Consider the following 23897-nt stretch of genomic DNA (forward strand, 5'->3'; position numbering starts at 1 on the left):
TTGCCGCTCGCTTCTCAGCTGTCAGTGCATCTCTCATTCTGAGGCCCATGCGTGGAGGACTGGGGTGGGAACAGCACACAGCTCCAGGAATGTGGCCTTTCTCTTCCGAAACTTCTGCAGCCACTGCTCGTTGTCCCAAACCTGCGTTATGATGCGATGCAACCAGTCAGGGCTCGTTTGTCAGGCCCAGAACTGGTGCTTCACCATCTGCAGCTGCTCCGTGAATGCCGCCGACAACCGTGAATTGGTTTTCGCTATGTTCCACGGCAGTCTGTCCTTGAAGAAATCGTCAGATCCCCCATTTGTGCAGTTCTTCCCGTGGCTCTGCAGATACCAGAGGATTGTTCATCCTGTGTTTGCCCTCTTCATGACAACGGGGCAGAGTTCTGCGGGCTCCATGTCTCTGTTAGAGATCGTGGGCAGCAAAAAGTGCAGCCTCGTGGGGGAGGAGGGAATTTTTAAAGAGGTGTAAAAGTTATGGGCTATGGATAGCATTATGGGATGGAGAAAACTGCATGACAAGAACTTGACCCCTTTCTCCCAGTCACCCCTGCATGACTCATTTCTGCTCCATGCATCGCCAACATTTTCTAAAAGACTGTGTGCTGGACTATGGCGAGTGGCACATGGGGATACCTACCCACGGTGTTCCATGCTGGGTATCGACACAAACACTTCTGTTGAGTATTTGCAGCATCGATACAAGGAGCCAAGCGTATGTACGTACATACATGCCTGTGCGGTATGCTAACTGTTAACTTGCAGTGACCAAACTTCGTAGACATGGCCTTGGGTTTAACTTATTTTGCTCTGGAAAGGGTTTTAACTAAGCCAGAAAAGCCACTCATTCCAGAATAAGTGTGTCCACACACTAGTATAGCTATATCAGTTCAAGTTCACACCTTGGCTTATACCAGTATAAGACAGTGCCTCTCCTGTGTCTGTGCTGTTGATACATTAAACTATATTCTTTGAGTTATCTATTCCATCTGGCCCCTTTTACAACCTATTGGCTTAAGAGAATTTGTTATTTCCATCCACACAGCGTTTATAGTAAATGCACTGGTGTCAGTCTAGTTTCTGTCTGGTAGGTAAATGAGGCGTTGGTCTCCACTGACGACAAAATGGGCACCTTTCACCAGCACTTAGTTCAGTTATATTAATGATTCTATTTTTGACACATACTAATTGCACTATGTGTAAAAACTTTCTGCAGAATGCCCGTAGTATGTTGTGTCCTGTTTTTGTTAGAAGTTGTTGAAGGTACCAGTAAAAAATGATGATTTTGGATACAAAACCAGTATGTTAAGTAGTGTGGAAGCCAACAAGAAGTAATAGTTTGGGGTAGTAATCGGGATTTACTGGCGCTAGTGGGACTAAAAACAGTTATTTTGGAGGCAAGGGGATTGGGAGTTTTATTAACAAAAAATTGATGCTTTGTGTCGAGTCTTTACACTTTTTCATCGTGCAGAGTACATGGTAATAGAGTCTGTGCCATCACGACTGAACGGAGATGGGGCACAAGACAATCTCTCCTCCTGTGCCCGATGATTTAACGTTGCGTCAGCAGCTACAGTACATTTCCTCTTGCATTGAAAGTAATGAGGAAATTGATTAGTGTCTCTTTAAAGGGAGGGAAGCTGATGCGAATGGAACTACGTTTTCTCTCCTTTCCAGTTTGCTGAGTCTAGAGACCTCTGTATATATTCAAGGGGCACAACAAGCAAAGAACTGAGCAGTCAGTACTTTGTGGTGACAAACTGACTGGGAAGGGGGAAAAACCTGTGGTGTGGACCGCCTAAAGGATTGTTATGGATGACTTGTGGTTTGCCGACTATGGTATGAGACCCTATACTTCAAGAAATTGTTGTGGGCCTTTAAATCACCTTCATTGGCAAGCTTAAAATGAAATCTTTATGGTAGTTTAATCTTTGGAAGCTCTGTTTTTGTTGTTTTTATCTGAACGTAACAGGAAGTGCTTGGTTTTGGTTTTTTAAAAATGCAATAGAATTAACAAAACACCTCCACAGTTTCCTGCCTTCAGACTGCAAGAGTTATTGAAAGGGAGAAAAAAACTCGGCTATGTAAAAATAGATTAAATCTCAATGTTTGGTATAAAAATTTTAGTACCTTGACCCCCTGATCCTCCACTGGGACTTCTTTTTTAGATAAGAGATTTATAATTGTTGAAACAGTGAATGTTAAAATGTTTAGCAGACAAAAACATTGGCTAACTGTTGGCAATGTAAAACCAAATTATAATTCTCCCCCCAATGTCTTAACTTCCAACCAAGTCTTTTTTCCTCTCTTCTTCCCTTTGCTCCCCTCTCCAGCTTTAATCTTGATATTTTGAATTTAATATATTGTCTAAATTCTCTTTCTAGATTCCTAAAACGGAAGGATGGAAGAGTATTTACCAGAAATGCAGAGCATATTGGAGCCAGTTAATATATCCAAGGCAGACAATACACCTTCCAGCTCATCCAGTAATGAGAGCGTGGGCAAGACCTCTGAAGTGAAGGACTGCTCGGATGTTGATTATACTGGAGATGAAGATTCCGGCTTGGAAAGGGAACCTAAATTGTTGGCATCAAACCACGATGTAACAGCTATTGACATAAGTGGGGATGGAGCTATAACTGAAGCACAGGAGCAGCAGCTTTCATCTGATTACAGTGGAGATGGGGACTGCTGTTCTAATACATGCTTTGAAAGACAAGTAGGAGGCTCTGTGAATGCAGAACATTTGCCTGGTGGAGGTTTTGAACAGCAGGTTTCAAAAAGTAATGGCACAGAACAATCCCTACTGGAAATACTGCAGGAGTTAAGGAAGGAGTCTGACTTTACGAAAAACCCTAGCAATAGAATCTATTCCGAAAGCCCTTATGACACAGACTGCACCAAGAAACTTATTTCCACGATCCAGCAAACATCGTCACAGGAGGCTTTGTTAGAAGAAATAGAATCTGAACTGTTATCTACAGATTTTTCGAAAGAGCATAAGCTCCCAAATGGAATGAGAAAGGGTGAACATGCTTTACCAGTGTTTGAAAAATGCGTGCAAGACAGATGCCTCCAACAAGAGCAAACTATAAAGAAGTGAGTATCTAGATTAACTTCAGCAACAAATAAATGTGTGCACGAGTATCCTTGTTTGCATATCGTGGTGTTACATCCTCATGTTGTGCAATACATATAGTCTTAGTTGTTGCTATTAACTCTGGCATGATTTGGCTTATATTAGCTTTTTTTAAGGATGTTGTGTAAATGAGGGGTTTTATTTATTTGACAAACTCTATGAACATTCTACATTTAATTTACAAATACGTGCAATGAGTATACTTAGACCTCTAAATTCTTGTTGAGTGTAGCCAGAACTGAACAGACAGTTGCTAATCCTTAGTCTGAAATCTTTGGTCAATGAGCCTACTATTAGCTAGAATTCCTTGTTAACTCCATCCAAGTGGTGACATGAATCCTTGGTCAAGTATGAGAAATTAATCCCCTGTAATTTGTATTTAGTCTCATGCTTATTTATATCTTCTCCAGAAAAGTTTTGTCAGCTGTTATGATTGTTAACTTCCACTTGAAGTTTCCTCTATCAGTTTGGGTTGGCTGAGTTTGGATTTTAAATAGAAAATTGAAAAGGAAATCTTTAATTCAGTTGTCATAGAATTATGAAGCAATTAAGAGATGTTATTTTTTGCATAGACCTTCAAACATCAAATAACATCTAGTAACACAGTAATAAGTTCCAGGAAAGCTTCTGAAATTCATAATTTACTGTAGATGTACAAAGTTTGCAACAAGAAATGTTTGTACTAGAATTGATAACTCCATTTTACTCAATGAAGAATGTTCATCCTCTCAATTCACTGCTTGAATTCTTGGTAATTCTTGTGACTTTCATATTGCTTTCTTTGTATAACATGAGGGGTATTTGCTCATTTGAAAAACCTAACCTTTATCTGTAAACTCTTTCCTGCTGGCAGGGCTGGAAGTGAGAGTGGCTTTTTTTATATAAATACATATATATCTTTGTATTTTTTGTGTTTAACGTCTCGTGGGAGGAACTGTGATACCACAGTAATGGATGACCATATAAAAAATCTCCATAGAGAACTTCCCATTCAAAGCATGGGATTTTGGAGAAATCTGCTGTGATTTTGGTTCTCGCCAATTAACCCCTAGCAGAAAACATACTGTAAGTGGAAAGAAACTGTGACTTTGGTGTGAGGTTTGGCATGTGTACATTATGCATAAAGCAGTTACAAGGAATTTGGGAGAGTTTGGGGGAATGGTAGTTGGAGGCAATGGGTGTCTAGATAGCTGTAATGCCAGGGTATTGTGTACAAACAAGTTAGCTGGGTTTTACCTGTTTGTTTACTGTGCCCCTCATTTGCAAATACTTTACTGTAGCAGTGTTGTGTGCTTATCATTGTCTTAAACAGATGCAGACAAACCAGTGTTGCTTCTCTTCTGCCTTATATCCTTTTCAGAACATTGACCCCTGCAACTCTTTCTACTCCCTGAAGTGCCTGGGAGTTAACTAACCTGTTTAAGTGCTTCTGAAATACCTTTGTAAATCTGGCCCTTAAGCACTTTTGAAAATGTTACCCTGAGTTTTAGGTATAACTGTCTTCTGTATCACTTATGGAGTGCTGCGGTCTGCAGCCATAATCATCAACCCAAATATAGTATCCTTAAGGTAGCAGCTTTGATTCAGCTTTCAAACTGCTGTACTGTAAAGGAACAAACTGTGTTAAAAGATTTGAACTACCCACGAATGGGAGAGAGAAGACGATCTTGAGGTTAAGGGACCTGACTAGGACTCGAGGACTGGGTTCAGTTTCTGGCGGTGTTGCAGGCTTCCTGTGTGACCTGGGGCAAGTCACGTCACTCTGCGCAACCATAAAATGAAGATAATACCTGTATGTTTACATCCATTGTTGTGACTTATGTGTTGGAAGTTATACTCTGATGCCATGGTGATGGAGACCATGCAAGGAATCATTTATATTAGGGCCAGCCAGCTTGCTAGTGTAGCATCATTTGCTGCAGTGTAGCTAAGGGTCTGACTGCAGTTTTGTAAAAGCCTTGCAGATAGGGCTGTGCAACAAAGCTGTTCTGGGTTACAAAGTACCAGTACCCAATTCTTTGGATCACTTTTCCCTGTCTTCCACACAGATGACAAAGCAAAGCCATTTTATTTCATCCTTACAGATTGATTAAAGAAAACAAAAGGGATCAGGAACTGATTTTGGATATTTGTTCAGAAAAGGACAAGTTAAAAGATGAATTGAAAAAACGAACAGAAACGGAAAAGCAGCATCTCACCATTATTAAACAGGTACAGCTAACAGAAGCACTGACAGTGCTGTCTAACCTCTCATTGGCATGTCCGTTTAAATGTCATTGATGTTAGCAGGAATTACTAGCTGGCATTGTGTGTGTGGGCAGGGGAGGGAACAAATTCCCAGTGCTAATGTAGCCCAGCCATTTATTGATTCATTCTTCCATCCCCAAAAGCCTGATTAGTTTGCTGAAAGCACTTACTGCTTTCTTTGGTTTAATACCGTTTCTGGGTTCAAACCACTGAGATATTAAGCATCTGGAAGTCTGTTTGAAGTCAATGGGAGTTGCAGATGCTCAGCATCTCTTGGTATTGGGCTCTTTGGGCCCAATCCTATAAGGGCTTTCAGTTCCCCTTGAAGATCACTGGATGTTGAAAGCACTTGGTACCTCAAGCAGTTGGGCCCCCCATTTGGAGGTGGTGTGTAGTAAATGGTAGCACCAGGCTTCAAATTTCAAAACACAGTCTTGGCACGCACTATATACTGCATTAACCTGAAAACTACACTGCTATTTGGGCCTGCCAGTTTTCTGGTAGCGTGTGTAAAAGGCCACACCTTGAAGGATTATTTATGTATTTGTTAGTTTAAATACTGTAGTATATGCAAATTGCCAGCTGCAGATAACTGTAGATATAAACTCAAGATTGAAGGCTAAAGTTATACTTGAATCTAGGCATTCTGCAGCTGTTGACCACTGAAAACGTTGTAGTTGGTGACATTAGAAGAATCTTAACGTATTACAGACTTGCACTGCCTTTTTGGACCAGGTACTGTGTGTAGATAGATATAAGGAGGAATTTTTATGAATGTCTCCAAAAATAGTTTACAGAGACTGAGAAGGAATCTGAACAGTGTAATCTGTCCTCTTTCCTTCTTGCTAGTGAAAATGAAAAGAAACCGCTAAAGTTGAGATAGTAATTAGAAAAAGGGAGAAGATCTCTGATATATAAATATACTCGAGAGTAGATACCCTCCTGAAAAGAATGCTGTTTATCTATGACCCTGTCTACACTTATCTCAGGGATTCAGCAGCAGTCGACAGGATGCAAAATCTTGTGTAACTCCTGTCCGCTTCCGGGCTCCTCTTCTGTGCGCCGTCTTCACTGCACTGCGCCGATGGGAACCGTGTTCCCGTCGACGCAGCGCTACGCCACTTGTGAAGGTGGTCTTAATACGTTGATTTCTGGATCGACTGAGTGGGTCTTCACTGACCGCTCAGTCAATCCAGAGCAATCGACCTGATGGCGGCAACTTTGCCGCCCTCAGTGTAGCCATAACCTATATGGAGCATATATACCTAATTATAAGAACAAAAATAGTGTGGTGCTTTGTGTTACTATATATGACAGTCTTTTTCAACATAATAGTTATTGAGAACTGTCACAAGCCAAAGAGACATGTACCTGGTATTTACTGATGCAAGACAGTGCTAGAATGCCATCCTGTTGAATGTCATTGCACGTTTTATAGGGGTTTTGTTTTGTTTTTTTTTGCTTGTGCTACTACTGTGAGAGTTATTTAGGCATGGGTTTATAACTTGACTTTGAACTTGTTTGGTGGCAAAATAGTGTCCAAACTAATTTTATATATTATAATCAATGTTAACATCCTAGTCATGCCATAGATCTGCTTATTAATTTCTATGCCATACAGATCGGCAGGAGACATTCTCAAGTGCTGTGTCAAAGATTTATACAATATTTGAATGCATTGAGGTACAGGTTCTGTGCATCTCAAAGCATTTTTAAAAGTCCATTGCATGGATGGAAATGGAATTGACATTTTAAAAACATCACAGGTTAAATGGAAACATAAACTTCTGCATAAACCAATAAATGCACTCACTCAGTGTCTGTTACTCATATTTTTCCATATCACTCAGTGATTGCATGAGGTCCTTGGATTTACTGTGTGGTATTTCACACCGTATATGCTATAATGGAAAGAGCTAATGACAAGTGGACCTTTCTCTTACTATTGTTAATTCCATTTATCAATTAAGTCAGATCCTTAACGCTTTTAATATTGCACACTTTGGGATGATTATAGAAGAGGTTACTTTAAAGAAGTTATTCAAGTAGCTCTTTAATAGTGCATCTTGAAATAGAACTTGGCAGCAACTGGAGACATGGCTTGCCGTAACAGATATAAGTGGTTTTTTTTTCCTGTTTGTTCCATGAATTTTTGTATTTGAAGTCCTTAGATAAGTATTTCATTAGCTTGTCTGTCTTTCAGCAGAGGAAAATCATACAGCTCTAAACTGCATTTAGAACCGCAATTAAAACTTGCTACTGTATGTGCAAGCTTACACAAGCGTATTACGTGTTTTTTTTTCATGCTCTCAGCTTTAGAAGGCAGGACCAAGTCCTTGATGTGGTGACAAAACTGTTTTGTCTGATTCTTGCCTTTTGGGCATGTATAGCTTTCTAAAATTGTGTCGAAATGTAGGAGCTAATGCTGAGATCTCAATTTTTATTCTGTTCTTGTTCAGTGGAACATTACCTAAATAAGGAAAGCGTTTATAAGAACCTCAAAATTTGACCCATTTCTCGTAACCGTTTCACATAGTAATTTCTAGTCCAGAGGTGTTTTTAACATGGTGCAATCAGCCGTTGACAGATGATGATCTCAGTTCCTTTCATTTTGAATATTGTAATACAAAAGCTGGGCTGTAACTAGTGATGGTTGCAGTTTGACTAGAGTTTGGCAAGTGCAATATGTATTTTAAAAACTCCGTAACATCTAATTTGTAAGAAATATTTGTCTGTACAAAACTTGAAGGAATCTTTACTGACTTCTCTATAATTATCTAATAATGTTTGCTTTACAGTTAGAATCAAAAATAGAAGAGCTTAAAAAAGAAGTTAAAACTGCTAAAGAAAAACTTGTCACGCAAGATGCTGCAGTCAAAAATACTATTCAGCAATTGCATAAAGAGATGGCATTTCGTATGGACCAGGTAATTTTTAATTCCTTTGAAGTTTTAATGATAGACTGTAGGAAAATTCAGCAGCCTGAGTGTTGCAGTCGGTAGGTATGTTGAAAATTGATACACCAAAGCTTCCAAAATGATGTTTTTTAATAACATTCAATTATTCATGCATTTTAATGGCTAGTGAGCTTTCAAGTATTTGTAGAGCCACTAACATTCACGTATGTTTTTTCTGGGGCACACTTTCATTTATGTGTATTTATATGTAAAATAATAAGCCATGTGGAGTGATTTGTTTCCCTGTTTTGATCAACATTTACATTGGTTTTGAATGGAGGGAGAAGTCAACAATTATGCATACTTTCCAGTGAAATCTGATCATTTCAAGCACAATTAAAATCATACAAAGAAATAATATTTTCACCTCATTTTATGTTACTGCAAGGTCATCTGTTTTCTCCTTTAAGATTTTGCTAAGCCAAGGGCTTTCTCTGTGCTACAAGAATTTTAAAATATAATTTTTGTTTCCTTTCCTTAATGAAGCAATATTAGCAATATCTTGGCCACAAAGACTCTCTGTGAGAAATGATGTACATCTGAATAGTGATTGTTAAATTATATAGTGGAGGGATAATGACTGAGGATTGGAACTGGATGTCTGCAAAAATATTTTTTCACTTAGGAGTTTCTCCATTTAGCAGTCATCAAATAACATTCCAACTGCACCAGCCTGCTGATTATGCAGTTAAAGTAAAATATTTACCTTGCAAATATTTAAACACATACCTGAAGTTACAACTCTGAATACTCCTGTTTAAATCAGTGGGACTTGCTCATGGTAGTAATGTTATGCCAGTGCATAACTTGTTTGCGGAATTGGGGCCTTTAAGATTTGCCTTCAGTATGTTTTAAGTACTGTGCTGGAGTACTGCAAATATCCATTATTCATGCATTCAAAAATATCAGTGAAATATAAACTTATGACTGAATTTAAATTTTTAAAGGCAAATAAGAAATGTGAAGAGGCACGCCAAGAAAAGGAAACTATGGTGATGAAATATGTTCGAGGAGAAAAAGAGTCTTTAGATCTCCGAAAGGAAAAGGAGTTACTGGAGAGAAGACTAAGAGATGCAAATAAAGAAATTGAAAAGAACACGAATAAAATCAAACAACTTTCTCAGGAAAAAGGAAGATTGCAACAGCTCTATGAAACCAAGGTAATTTTAAAGAAATGGTTAAAAGCCCTATTTAAATAATCAGGAAAGCACGTATCTATCATCATAATTATTGAACAAAAAGTCTCTTATTAAATTCACTTTTACTGTGTGGCGTTGAAAGACCCATTTTATGTCACTGTATTCTTTTTTTGGGGGGGGAAATGAGATCCTGTTGTCATCTTCCTATAATTCCTATGTGTTCTTCTGAACTGAAGTTTGTAGCATGCTAACCGTACAATTTTCTTTTAGCAACCATTGTATTATAGATCATCTCTTTTTTACAAGCAGTGAAGGTGTATAAACACTAGAATTTTGTTATAGGCAGTTTTTTCTTCCCCGTGGTTGTCCATATTGGATCTTTTAAATTGGTTTTTAGAGAATCAAGTAAATAAATAGGATTTCTTTAGGCCCAGTCATCAAAGCCTGCACTCCTTTTTGGAAGTCAATAAGAGCTCCACACATACTGCAAGAACTGTATCAAGCCATTTCCCTTAGACTCTTTTCCACATGATTGTTGACTGAATTTTGAGGCACTGTTCCTTCAGTATTAAAGTTGAGCAAATTTTCATTACAAGAACCGTGTCAAGGCAAGAGACAAAACTACAATCAATTTCAAAATTTTAAAATTTAATTGGTTAAACTAATTTTTTTTTTTTTTTTTTTTTTTTTTTTTTTTAAAAACTGATCTTGTGCTCCTGGAAGTTCCAATTTTCTCTCCAAAACAGAAAGGATTCAGACTTCACTGATGGATTTGATCATGATCATGGGTCTAAGCTGTCATTGTTCACTAGAGGAAGAAGATCAAAACAGCTATCTTATTGAAACTTGAGAATTTTGGTTTCTGGAGTGTAGTTTTTATGTATTTTATTGGCATTCCTTCTCATAAGAATTAAACAGATTGGAATGGATGGTGTGACTAGGATGACCAGTTAGCAAGTGTGAAAAGTTGGGATGGGATGGGGATAATAGGATGCCTATATAAGAAAAAGTCCCTAATATTGGAACTGTCCTGATTTTATAGGGACAGTCCTGATATTCGGGACATCTGTTCACCCTTTGTGTGACCTATTTAGGTCAGCAAAACAAAACTTAGCTGGTAGGTCTAACTTCTGGCCGAACAGTCAGGACAACATTGCTTGGAGACTTTTATATTAGAGTGATTCTGCTGCCCTCACATGGTGCTTTTGTAAACCTTTTTTAGTTCAGGTAGATCTATTACTTCAGAAATACTATTTGGCTGCTGGGATTCGATTCTAATACACAGGTTTTTTTTTTAATTGCAGATATTAGTTTATAGCTGTTGGTATTTAAAGTTAGCCCAGCAATAGGCTTTGCTGATTAATACCACTCGATGTTGACTTGAAGAAAAATAAAGAGTGATGGTTTGAATGGTGCACATTTATTGGTCAACATCAACTGTTGCCCTGCACTTTGTGTAGTCATTTACATCAGTGCAAGGTGTGTCAAACAATAGCAGTCTGATTTAATAGTGTTTTACACCCACTTTGCACTGATGTAAACGACTATATTTAGTTGCAGCCTAACCTGACTTCTTGTATCTTGCACCTATCTGGGCAGTTGGCATCTCATTAGTTAAATAATTTACGCTTTTTTCCAATAATTGTCCATTTAGTCAAATATTCAGTTACACAATGCTTCTGTCAGACTACTCACAAAAGTTAGTAAACCTCATGTTTTCTGCTATATCCTCCTAAAATTTGTCCAGAAGATCAGTACACCTAATCTCTCCTGGATCTATGCAATTCCAATCAAAAGAGTCATCCTGGAAAACAGTCTGCTAGAAACCCTCTTGGAATGAATCAAGGTTGCCTCAGTTAGAATATCTCCTCTGATCACAAATGTGGCAATAGTGCACATGGACAGAGAGGCGGTTTCTCACCAGGAGCCCCAGACATAGACAATTAAGGCTTTAAGACCCAATCATGTAACTGTTAACGTGGCTAACAGTATGCAAATTTTTGCAGGTTTGGGGTCTTACAGAAGAAAACTTGCACTTTTCACTCATGTCCGAATCTGATTCTATAGCTATATTAAAAATCAGGATTTAAAATAAATAAAATACAATCTGTGGATGTTTGTGCTTGTTTTTTCCTTTTTTTTTTTTTTAGGAGGGGGAAGCCACTAGATTCAACAGAGAAATAGAAAAATTGAAAGAAGAAATCAATTCTCATGTCATCAAAGTAAAATGGGCCCAAAACAAATTGAAAACTGAAATGGATTCACACAAGGTTAGTAAAGCAATACCATGAAGTGAGATCATAATGAGTCCAGTATAGTTGCAATGCCATTTTCTTGCTTAGCAGTACAAAAACCTGTTTAAAAAATCATTGATGTCTTTTTAACTTGGCAATCAACAGATGAATTTTGGAATAGTACTTTAAAGATCGTGATATTGAAGTGGAAAATACGAACGGATGATAGAATATATCAGTGTTTCTCAACCTGGGATGGGTTTAGGCGGGTTGCAAGTGCAGGGCCAGTGTTAGGGGGTGGCAGCAGGACAATTGCCCGGGCCCCCACGCCACAGGGGGCCTGGCAAAGCTAAGTTTCATGTGGGATGGGGCCCTGGGCAATTGCTCTGCTTGCCATCACCTAACATTGGCCATGAGTAGTATTAATTATTTACTTATTTATATTTAAGGTAGGGTGTTACATTCTTTTTCAAGTGTTAGTAGGGAGGTCTCAATTTTTTTTTTTTTGAAGTCCAAAGTGAGTCGCCAGTTGAGAAACACTGAACAATATCCAGGGTGATTTCTGCTTTACTCTGAATTAAAAGCACTCTTGTTATCAAACTGTCATATAACACAATGTGAATAACACATCCTACAGTCCTTGCTAAGGATTTTGTATCTCACCTCTCCTGAAGGAGTCAGTTCAGAATGTGTGTGCTGTCTACATCACAAACAGTAACAGTCTGATTGGAAAAGACCAAAGCAACTGGACGTGGTTCCTTGCATTTGGTTCTCTTTTAAATGTGTATACTGCAAAACCAGAAAGCGCTGAATTGCCTGAAGAACAGGGAGGTAGCTCCTCAGACTGAAGAGCTTACAGCTGTGATAGTGAATGAAGGGTGGGATGGGATGTACTGAATAGCTGTGATTGAACAGTGAAGTTTTCAGTCACATGATTTATGTTGGGAGATAATGAGTCAGCCACTCCAGGTCACTTTCTTTTTCAGTGTTACCAAAGGGAGCCTTCAATTTGGCTACAAGAACACAATGGTGAAAGCATATTTTCACTTGGGGTTCTTTAGTTGTGTGGCCATTCTGGAGATACATAAACAGGTGATTCAATGGACGGTAGTGCAGCGCTTTCTAAGCAGCAAAAGCTTAAAAATTGAAATTTTTGAAGCAGTCCATGAGATATAGGTATACTTTCCATTAATCTAAATCCCTTGGCCTGCTTTGAAAATCTGTGGGTGGTGCCGCTGAATGAAGAGGATGTGATAGATATGAAAATGGGGAGGCCAGGGAAGCCTCAGGGAGTTAGCAGACCGTTGGTGAGGTGACGAGAGTAATGCATGAGGTGACCTAGACCAGTGTTTTTCAACCTTTCTGATACCAGGGACTGGCTTGCTGTCTTCTTAAAGTGTGTCGGGGAGATCTCAGGGACCGGTGCCAGTCCATAGACTGGTCATTGAGAAACAATGAACTAGACCATACTAATGATAACATTTTTTAAGACTTGGATATCTTGTCGTCACACGACACAGAAAACATGACTGACTTTAAAATCACAAGGTTTAAAAATGATGGGTTCTTTTTATTTGCTTTCTGATGGCTGAGCCTCAGGGATTAATTGGTTCACGTTATGAGCTTTTCTTCACAATCATGAAGGCAAGGAACTCACTTATTTAAATGAAAGCAAAGCTTCTCTCACAATCAACTCCAAGAGCTAGAGTTAGAAGAAAAAATACCAAATATTGTAACTCTCAATAAAAAATCATTAGAATCAGACACACTATTAGATCTGAAAACATTTGATGGTAAGACCCCTTTTTTCCCCCTAATTCGGAATCTTGCTCTGTGACACTCTTTAGGTTCTACCTATTCTTTATGGTTTATTTTCTAGGAAACCAAAGATCGACTCAAAGATGCAACAACCAAGTTAACTCAAGCAAAAGAGGAGGGAGACCAAATACGGAAAAACTGCCAAGAAATGATAAAAACATATCAAGTAGGCATACTTTCTCATGAGGTGAAATTAACATGTTTAACATCTGATTTTTTTTTCTATTTGTGTCTTGAATTGTAATAATGTGCAAAGTTATTGCATGCATGTCGGATGTCAGGCCATTACATTTATACACTTCAATGATTAGAGATAAATTTAAAAAAAGAAATAAGGGGAAAAGTGAGATCTTGAGGCCAGTTTTGCTGGAGTGCAGTGTGTTTTTATATGTTCAAAACTACTGTCTGTGGTAGTACATATTACAGATAGAGTCAATGATAAGAATGTGTGTCTTCTGTGTTCATAAAATAGGTAGATGGTTTTTTTTTTAACTCTAAAATTAATGTCCTTTTTTGTATTTTTTCCAATTCAACTAGGAGTCAGAAGAAATTAAATCAAATGAATTGGATGCAAAGCTCCGAGTAACAAAGGGAGAACTAGAGAAACAAATGCAGGAGAAGTCTGAGCACCTGGAGGTAAACTGTTGTTACTGTTATAAGCAGCACCACTAGGATCTGTTAATGCTAGAGCACACTCCCTTTCAGAACCTGGCATTAAACCCAGGTTTCCTGAGTCTTAACATTCCTTTTCTGTCTAGCAAATAGCTAAGGAACCCCCTGGCAAAGTATGTCTCATCCTTCCCCTTTAGTGGCAGGTTCACCAAGCATAACAACAGCTTTCAGCTGCTACCATTTACTGTTGGCTAAAGTGGTAGAGGACTGTTTGTGGATGAAGACATCCCAGCCCTATTTGGTGATCCAACTGGGAGTTCAGTGTGATTCAACATGATGAAGCTTCTGGTTTTTTTTTTTAGTTTGCTTTTTAAAAAAGCCTTAAGAAATTACATCCCAAAAAACGATGTTAAGAGAAAGTTAAAGTGGCAAAGTCAAGCACTCAAAAATTAAGAAATGCCAGAATTAAGGTTGTCTGTGTAAGTTTAATTTGGTCATTTGTGCATGTGTATTACAATATAGTCATTAGTTACATGATCATATACTGTTTTTTGCACAGGACCCTGGGCTGATATTTTTTTAACTTTTGAGTGTTCGACTTTGTAACTTTATAGTTCTTTTAGCAGAGTTGTTTCAGGGATATAACTTGTTGTTCAGTTGGAGTTAATATTCTAGGCAAATTAACTAAGGATAAGTACTACACACTCACACTCTTAATGTATATATGTATGCCTCACTGTTATGAGGTATACATATTCTGATACCATGGTGATGGGCATGATAGAAAACCTAGTTAGTCAGAAATAAGTTCTCTATTGGTGGGTGTAGCCTTACAGTAGAAGATGGGATCCCATGCCCCCTAAAATGATAGTGTTGTGATGCTTTCTCTCTCTAAAAAGGTACATTATGCCAAAATAAAAGAACTGGAGGACCTGAAGAGGACATTTAAAGAGGGTATGGATGAGCTGCGTACACTAAGAACAAAGGTAACTAAAGAGTTCTCTGTAGTCACGAGACTGAACGTGGGACATAAGGATTTTGAAAACCGATCCTATTGTAACTGGCTTGCTTACATAAAGAGTGAGAATACATAGTGGTTTGGCCTAGAGATTTGTCAGCATGAGTGCAGGATGACTGCATTACTCTTAAGTGGCAAAGCTATACATTCTTATTAAGGGAGTACCAGCACAGCAGTGCAATCTTGAATTTTGTCACATTTCACAGGAAAATCATTAGAAATGTTTTAGAAAGTGGGGTTTTTTTTTTTTTTTTTTAAATGCTACTTGTTGCTAATTTTGTATATATTTTTTATGTAAAGTCAGGCTTCCTTACTGCCATGACTCCAACTGTCCAGGCTATTTCCAACAAATATCCTGATTTTAAGGTCTGAAATCCTGTAATTTACCAGAACTATAATCAAATACATACTCATTAGAAAGGGAATGGAGCAAATTTTTACCTTTCTGATGCTGGGTGTGGCTACTATCTCAGTTTGCCCTCTTGGATCTGTCTCTCATGACTGTAGAAAGCTTAGTTCTCCGAGAGAACATAAAAGTCCATCCCTTTTGGGATATCCAGAATCCCAGATCAACAAGTAGCCACCTAACCACAAGAGTTCATTTAAGTACGTTCCTTCCTGGTTATGTTCCATATACCACGGTCTGTTTCAAAAACATAAAGGAGTCCAAAATAATAGCTGAAGATCTGGCCAGAGGTTACGCGATCACAGGCTGTGTCAGCAGGGAAAACCTAATGAACCTCCCCAACGAGCTATAGTGGGGAAAGGATGATTTGGAGGGGGCTCCCTCCCTCCCCAACTCGGCCTCGAAAAGGAAGCAAGTACTTGCCCTGTGCTTGCCACAAGCACTGCTCAAATGCCTAAGCTCAATTCCTTCACCACGGGGGGGGACAACTCCAAACAAAGCCCAAGCCCAAAAATAAATGAGCTCCCATGTCCAGGGTTTCTTCTTGAGTAGTAGTATTCATTTCATACGTTTTTGTTCTGGAGAGACCCATGAAGAGCAACAGTTCTTCTCAAAGTCTCCCCCTACTATCAGGAAGACAAGTGTTTATATAGTAGCCTTCTTTCCCAGCATGCCTTCCTGCCCAGGTTAGTCTGGGGATCTGTTTTTAAAGGGCCTGTGTACCACATTTCAGGATAGAACATAAGAACGGCCATATTGGGTTAGACCAATGGTCCATCTAGCCCAGTACCCTGTCTTCTAACAGTGGCCAGTGCCAGATGCTTCAGAGGGGAGTGATCAGAACAGGTAATCATCAAGTGATCCATCTGCTGTCATCCACTCCCAGCTCCTGGCAATCAGAGGCCAGGGACACTCAGAGCATAGGGTTGCATCCCTAACCATCTTGGCTAAGAGCCATTAATGGACCTATCCTCCTTGAATGTATCTAATTCTTTTTTGAACCTTGTTATAGTTTTGGCCTTGACAACATCGCCTGGCAATGAGTTCCACAGGCTGACTGTGTGTTGTGTGTAGAACTTCTTTTTATTTGTTTTAAACCTGCTGCTTATTCATTTCATTGGGTGACCCCTGGTTCTTGTGTTATGTGAAGGAGTTAATAACACTTCCTTATTCAACTTTCTCCGCATCAGTCATGATTTTATAGACTTCTGTCATATCCCCTCTTAATTGTGTCTCTTCCATGCTAAAAAAAATCTGTCTTTTTAATCTGTCCTCACATGGAAGCTGTTCCATACCCTTAATAACTTTTTTTGCCATTCTCTATACCGTTTCCAATTGTAATATATCTTTTTTGAAATGGGGTGACCAGAACTGCACACAGTATTCAAGGTATGGACATACCATGGATTTATATAGATTTTTTTTCTCTTATTACTATTCGTTTCCTAATGGTTCATAACATTCTGTTGGCTTTTTTGATTGCCACTGCACATTGAGTGGATCTTTTTAGAGAACTATCCACAATAACCCCAAGATCTCTTTCTTGAGTGGTAACGACTAGACCCCATCATTTCATAAGTATAGTTGGAATTATGTTTTCCAATATACATTACTTTGCATTTACCAACATTGAATTTCATCTGCCATTTTGTTGCCCAGTCGCCCAGTTTTGTTGAGATCGCTTTGTAACTCCTTGCAGTCTGCTTTGGACTTAACTATCTTGAGTAACTGGTTGTAATTGGTTTTCTAATCTTATAGGTCCTGATCAAGCACCCATTAAGGTTAATAGAAAGACTTCTGTTGATTCTGGTCAGAATTAGACCACGCCTATAAAGCCCTTCGTCTATAGCTCTGATGGGTCATGAGAAATCAGACCTTAAACTTGTCATTGCGGGATTGAATATATATATAACCAACCAATCTGGATCTTAGAACAGTATCACTTAGGGGAAACATTCTACATATAATTGAGGCTTTGTGGAGTCTTGGGGCAAACTGCATTTTGTTTTGTTTTTTTAAAATAGTGGCTAGTATTCTTGGAGATTTGAAATGTTAGCATTTGTCCTGGTGTAGGTAGGTCAGTGTGCAGAGTGTCGGTTTGGAAGTCAGAAGTGCATGATAGATAGATGTTACTATCACCATCATCTGTGTGGGATGTTTCCGTATGTCCGTCTAATTGCAGAATAAGCATCATTGCACACAGATTGTTTCCTAATGGAGCTGGCCCACAGGTGTTCGGACAGCACGATATACTGCTAAGGAAGAGATCCCTGTACAGCTGATTTTGTGAGTGTTCTAAAGGCTGCACACTAGGCCTGTGAGAGCAAATGAGGAAGTGCCACATATCACTGATGAGCAATCTATCTGTCAGTCTCCTGGCCGGTTTAGGAGTAGCATCGACTAAATCTGTAGGGAGAAGCTTTCAGTCCTTAGACAGAAGCATGGGTGCGCATGACATGGGTAGCCTTGGTAACAGTAGGAAGATGAAGCTGCAGCTTGGCTTGGGTCCACCCATGTATGTGGGCTCATGAATCTTTTGGAGGGGATGATATTATCCCTCTTAATGCTCGTGTGACTAGACCATTTATAAGAATTAGCTTCTAAAAACTGTTTTGTTTTATGTGGCTAAACTGTTCTCTATTCTAGCTTTTGATCTGTGAAATAGTTTGCATCTGATTTTATAACTTGTTCAAAAACAGGAAGGGGGTACTACAGTAACCATGGTTAGAGCTTTAGACCTGTTGGATGAAACTTACCAGCTTCTGAAGTATGGCAGGAAAATAACCAATTTATAGTTAATCTTATGTTCTTTTGCATGTAGGTAAGGTGTCTGGAGAATGAACGGTTGAGAACAGAAGATGAATTATCGAAGTACAAAGAAATTATTAATCGGCAGAAGGCCGAGATTCAGAATTTACTGGATAGAGTGAAAGTTGTAGATCCGTTGCAGGAGCAACATCAAAGGTATAAACTAAAGTTTTTAAAGAATGCATTTGATGATGCAGATTTCTGTTTTGGAGCTGGAGCATTTCTGTGCTTTAAAAGTATTGCTACCTTTACAGTGTATTGGACATGGGGGTGTACTCAGAGAATCTATATCCTCTCCCATCTGTGGAGTGTTCCTCGTAGAACCTTTATAAATTATTTAATCTTATAGCCACCAAGAGCAGTACTTCGAAACCTGGCAATTTTAGGGTTAACTGGTAGCTGTTATAAACTACCTTTGAAATAGCATAGGGCAAAATTTAATCTCTGTGGTAACTCCATTGACTTTGGTAGTGCTCCAGTGGGGATGAATTCAGTCACTGGTCCGTAACTGTTTAACTAGATTTCAGTAAAAGTGACAGATACGGTGAGTAATAATAGGTTGTATAATACCGGGATTTACTGATCGATGCTTGTTCTACAGCTGACTCTGGGCAGCCTCCATTCAGGGAAATCAGCCAATGCTCATTTTATTGCAGAGTTGAGAGAACTGGAGTGTCCTCAGTATTTCGGGGATAGGGAGGGAAGAGGTTGCTGAGCTGGAAAGATCAGCCCTCTCTGAATGTGAATTAAAACGTTATAAACATACAAGCTTAACAAATCTTCTTTAAGATATGATGCATGAAATAATATTAACTAGTACTTACGCACATTTGTGTCACTAAAGACATCAGATCAGCTGTAATAAATGCCATTGCTTTAAGGAAGTGAAGGATCAGACAAGCTGATTTTCCCTTCACTTGCACCAGTATCACAGTGGTGTAGTTTATGTAACTGCCATGCAGCTAATACAGATTTACACCCATGTACGTTAGAGGAGACTGCGGCTCACAGGCATTTCAGAATAGTGTCAGAGCATAGCCCTATTTCCATATGGTACATGTGAACTAGAGGAAAAACACACTATCCATTTTCATGGATTCTGACAATGCATAAACAGAAGCAGATGACCATTGTATAAACAGAAACACCCATGCATACATATAGGATTTGTAAGCAATTTTCATTTGGAGTTGAACAATAGTTGATGAAATATCTGCTTTCTTCACTGTTTATACAACTGAAGTTTTCAGTTCTTTATATGTATCTTGGCTCCCACTAACATCATGGTATCAGCCTTTTCTCGAAAACGGCAATCAGTCAGATGACGCCTTCAATTTATGCTTTGATCAATATCAACTCATCAACTACAGGAGGGCTAATATGTTTTCCTCCTCCCGTGCTGATGTCTGAACAAATATTTGACTAGAAATTTCATTAGGGTGGTGGCAGGGAGAATGGAAAATGGAGATGTCTTATCCTTTGCATTTTAAATTACATTAATCTTGTATTATCCCAGGTGAGGAAAAGCCACAGACTGAAAAAAAAATCTCTGTCAAAATAACCACATTTCCAAAGACCTAGCCTACAGGGTACAACAAGAGGATTAACAATTTCAATGCCTTCCACCACAGGGACCTTTTTATAGTTACACAGGGCAATATACACTTTGGTGGGTGCTTTTAGTGCTTGATATAGAAGAGCTGAACCCTGCAGTGTCAGAAATTGCAGGTGGCAGGCCAGTGGCAGGATAAGGGGTATCTGATGGCATAAAAGTAGCTAGAGAAAGTTGTACCCCTTGCTCTGAATTTTGTTTTAATCACTTTTGCTGGTCTGTGTCTGAATGGAGGTTATATAACCACTGCACTGTTTTGAGAGGTGTTTGAGAGTGTTTTAAATAACACACATACATTCTGTATGATGAAGTTGCTGGATGCAGGCTATTCTACTCTAACATCCCCAAACTGTTTCATGCTGGCTTGCGGCTTTTAGGATTTTTTTTTATTGGTAAGCATAGTGAAGCAACACAGTTGGGCAGTGGGAAAACAGCCTCCTCCAAAGGATATTGCGTGAACTGGAAATATAAACAGGGTTGTTGTAAGGAAAATAGCTGACTTCAACCCAGTGTACTGCTGTAATTCATTTTATGTTTTTCTAAAAGGGGCAAACCATGATACTTGGCTATATAAGCGTAGACGAGAACGTGAGACAAAGGAAGCAATAAATGATTAACTTTCCCTAGCTGGAATACAATGCCAACCATACTTTTATGGCCACCACACTAGCAATATAGTTGCCATGCTACGCCATAGCGAGGGTGCAGCTTATAGCAATCTGGATAATGCCAGGATTCAGCTATCTAGTTTTGTGAGATTTGGGCTTCATTTTCAAAATTATGAATAAGAGTGGAGAATGTGGATAAGCATGTTGGCTTAGGGCTGTCTTTTATTTCTTCTTTAAATGCAGTGTGGATTGAACATCTTAAAGTGTCCTGCAGAGGAATTTTTTAAAATGGGCATGTACCCTTTTTTGCTGTTTTATGAGATATAGTAAGTGCATGTAACTTGGTTTGGGTTTTGACTTTCTCTTTCACCCTTTGTGGGGAGAGAGGTGGTATTTTTACATTAGTTCAGATCTTATCCAGGTTAGATTTCTCTTAGTGACTGGAGAACTCATGAAATATCACAAAAGCAACTGAAAGGGGAAAGGGATATTTAGTATGTTCCTAAAACTTGTTTTTTGCCATCACTTTAACCTCAATGTCTAGCAGACATTTTGGAGAAAGGTCATCTTCACTGAAGATACACATGCTGCCCCTTTCATTTAAAGCATGATTACACGCAATGCACATGAATTACTTGGGTGGGGAGAACAGTGAAGTTCTCCAACAAAGGCAAGAAAGAGCAGACTTGATATTGTTGATATTTCTATGCTAGAAAACAAAACAAAAAACCCCCAAACTTTCAGGCTGTCTTTTTGTATCATAAAGAGACAAAAATAAAATAAAGTACAAACCCCATTTTAATATAGTGGCTTAGATGCCAGTCTGCTGTTGAGATTCTTATGAACATTTTTGTGTTGTAACCTTAGATCTAGTTTTGTGGAGTTGAAAAAATCATAAATTGTAGTCTGGTATTTTAAGAAAAGCAACCTGGGCAGAGAACGTGCCTTAATGCTGAGATACAGTTCCTGGAGGCAAGGGGAAGGAAACCAATACTCTTGCAGAAGTTTCATGATATAGTTCTCTACTCCCTGTCAGAAGAGTTCTTTAGTACCCTCTGTTCTGGAGGAAGTCTTCATTTAATGTGGTGGAGGACTTTTCCCCTTTTTTTTGTAGGGGAAGTATGTACTGCTGATTTATGAGAAACCTGCCCTAATAACCCAGAAAGACATCTCTGCCTTGTTTTGAGGGAGCTACATCAGAATTAGAGGTCACAGTTTACATTAAGATTCCATTTATAAAAGTTTTAAGTATAGTACAAACCTGAGTAATATGTGTCACAGGTGGCTTTATAAATGATCAGTAGAAGTTATCTGTCATAAGTATCCTGTTGGATTCAAAAACAGTCTGATAATTAACCCTGGATTAACACATTCATTAACCCTCTGTAAATGATCTATAAATGGAACTTTAGAAAATGTGATCAGGATAGAAAAGTGACTACTCCTGTGAGGAAGCCAATGTGCTTCCATTAAATATACCTCTTAGGGTATATATAAAGGTGTTTGCATGCCCTTTATATCAAAAAAGAAAGAAGTTATCATTTTTGGACAGGATGATCTAGTGCTATGACTTTTTTCTTCATAGAGGTTGAAAACTCTTGACTGATTTACCAGATGAAAATAAAACTGTCTGCCTTGAAAAATCATAATTCACTGTTAGATTTTTGCTTTCATTTTATTAGAATCAAATGAAATGCTTGATTATGTAGTAGTCAGTGGCCTAAAGTTAGTTATTGTGGAGGATTGTTGTGGTAATACCTGGGTCTAAAAGAATTGTCAAATACTATACGAACATGAGGTAACAAATCACTCAGGCAGGATTTAGGTGTATTTGTGGTAGTAAACAAAGCAAGAAAAGATTAGGGGTTTTTACTAACTGAGGATGCATTTATATAGTTGCTAATATTTCCCAAAAGGTTGTTATGAAAGTTTGTGAAGAAGTTTTGTTATACATTGATTACGAAGTAGTGTGTGACAAAATAGATTATACTGACATGGCAGGGAAAGTATTGAATTGATATAAATCAAAATGGCCCCGATCCTAATACAGGCTCTCTGCTTCCATAAAGAGAAAGTATGAAAACATTCCTGTAGAAAGTTCAAGCTCGTTAACTGGGAAAGACTGGCAAGAGTAGTAGCTTATATTGCTAATTCTGCAAGTTGCTAAATCCTTCCTGCAAAATTCTGCGTGGTTTCGCCTCATATTGACTCAGATCAAATCCTATGACTTTACACAAGCTTTCAACTTGCTCTTTCCATGTTATGCTTTTTATTAATGGCAGTTATGTGTTTAACCATCTAACACCATCAATGGGCATGTTGTCGTTGCCATCTTAATTACAAATGAAAATTAAAGAAAAATGTACCACACCGTAGTCACCAAAAACTCTAATTTTAAGCCCAGTAAATTGATTAGAATTGGGTTGAGCTACAAAATTTGGATCCAGATTTTTTTGAATCCTCCCTTCCAGACTTTGACATAGTCTTTATAGAAAATAGAAATCAACTGCAAAACTTGGATCTGAGTTCAGATTCTAAATCTCCCTGAAGTTTGGGGTGACCTACTCTGAGGTTTTGGTTTACACATGTGCACGCAAACCTTGTGTGCTACAGCCTACAAAACAGGCATGGCTAGTCATGGGAGCTAAGCCGGGGTCATGGAGAATGCACTGGATTCATTTTATCTTCCAGGCATCGTCCACTGTGTTTCTAATGGAGCCCCTATGGTACTTTGAAACTGGTAGAACACTTGGGCAGGGGGATGCAGCCATCTATCCTCCCATGTGGTGAATACTCCATCAGAGTCGATTCAGTGCTGTATTACTGTTATGAAGAGGAATTTGCAAATTCATATGTACTTGCTACTCATTATTATCAGGGGTAAGACTGGGATCACTAACAGCTCACCAGCTTTATTTGGGCTTGGAGTTTGATAGCCATTTCATATCCGTAGTAAATCTTTAGTATTTTCATATTTGGTGTATTTAAACTCAGCACCACTAACACACATGCACTTGGTTTGGCAGAGATGAACAAGAAATCGACACCTTGAAGGAAGAACTGGACAGCCTGAACTCTCTGATCACCGATCTCCAAAAGGACATTGAAGGCAGTCGGAAAAGAGAATCTGAGCTACTAGTATTCACGGAAAAACTCACCAGCAAGAATGCACAGCTCCAGTCTGAAACCAACTTCTTACAGACCCAGCTTGATAAGCTCACCTACAGTGAAAGAGAGTTACAGAATCAGCTGGAACATGTGAGACAGACAAAAGATGATTTGGTGAGTACAACATGCAG

The 23897-nt window shown here is 38.7% G+C and overlaps 1 protein-coding gene and 1 long non-coding RNA gene across 3 annotated transcripts in view; one reads left to right on the top strand and one right to left on the bottom strand.

The window, feature by feature from the left end:
- The window catches only part of CCDC186 (coiled-coil domain containing 186), a 59981-nt gene that overhangs the window by 24076 nt on the left and 12008 nt on the right, over positions 1–23897 (top strand). Inside the window, exons 2-11 of one of the 2 annotated variants that reach the window (XM_067537243.1) lie at positions 2385–3099; positions 5224–5350; positions 8185–8313; positions 9291–9503; positions 11633–11752; positions 13596–13721; positions 14072–14170; positions 15046–15132; positions 18392–18534; positions 23625–23880. In XM_067537243.1, the coding sequence (XP_067393344.1) occupies positions 2402–3099; positions 5224–5350; positions 8185–8313; positions 9291–9503; positions 11633–11752; positions 13596–13721; positions 14072–14170; positions 15046–15132; positions 18392–18534; positions 23625–23880 (1998 nt within the window). In that variant the 5' untranslated portion in view covers positions 2385–2401. The remainder of the gene's footprint in view (positions 1–2384; positions 3100–5223; positions 5351–8184; positions 8314–9290; positions 9504–11632; positions 11753–13595; positions 13722–14071; positions 14171–15045; positions 15133–18391; positions 18535–23624; positions 23881–23897) is intronic. The other variant, XM_067537244.1, reaches the window with a different exon arrangement.
- On the bottom strand, positions 13266–23812 carry LOC137146102 (uncharacterized). The gene is made up of 3 exons (XR_010917838.1): positions 23757–23812; positions 15606–15807; positions 13266–13418 (listed from the first exon to the last, which is right to left on the bottom strand). It is a non-coding gene; the product is annotated as an uncharacterized lncRNA (long non-coding RNA).

This window comes from Emydura macquarii, unplaced genomic scaffold, assembly GCF_026122565.2.
Source record: "Emydura macquarii macquarii isolate MOO-44397 ecotype Brisbane River unplaced genomic scaffold, CSIRO-AGI_Emac_v2 contig_3692, whole genome shotgun sequence".
Classification (NCBI taxonomy): Eukaryota; Metazoa; Chordata; order Testudines; family Chelidae; genus Emydura; species Emydura macquarii.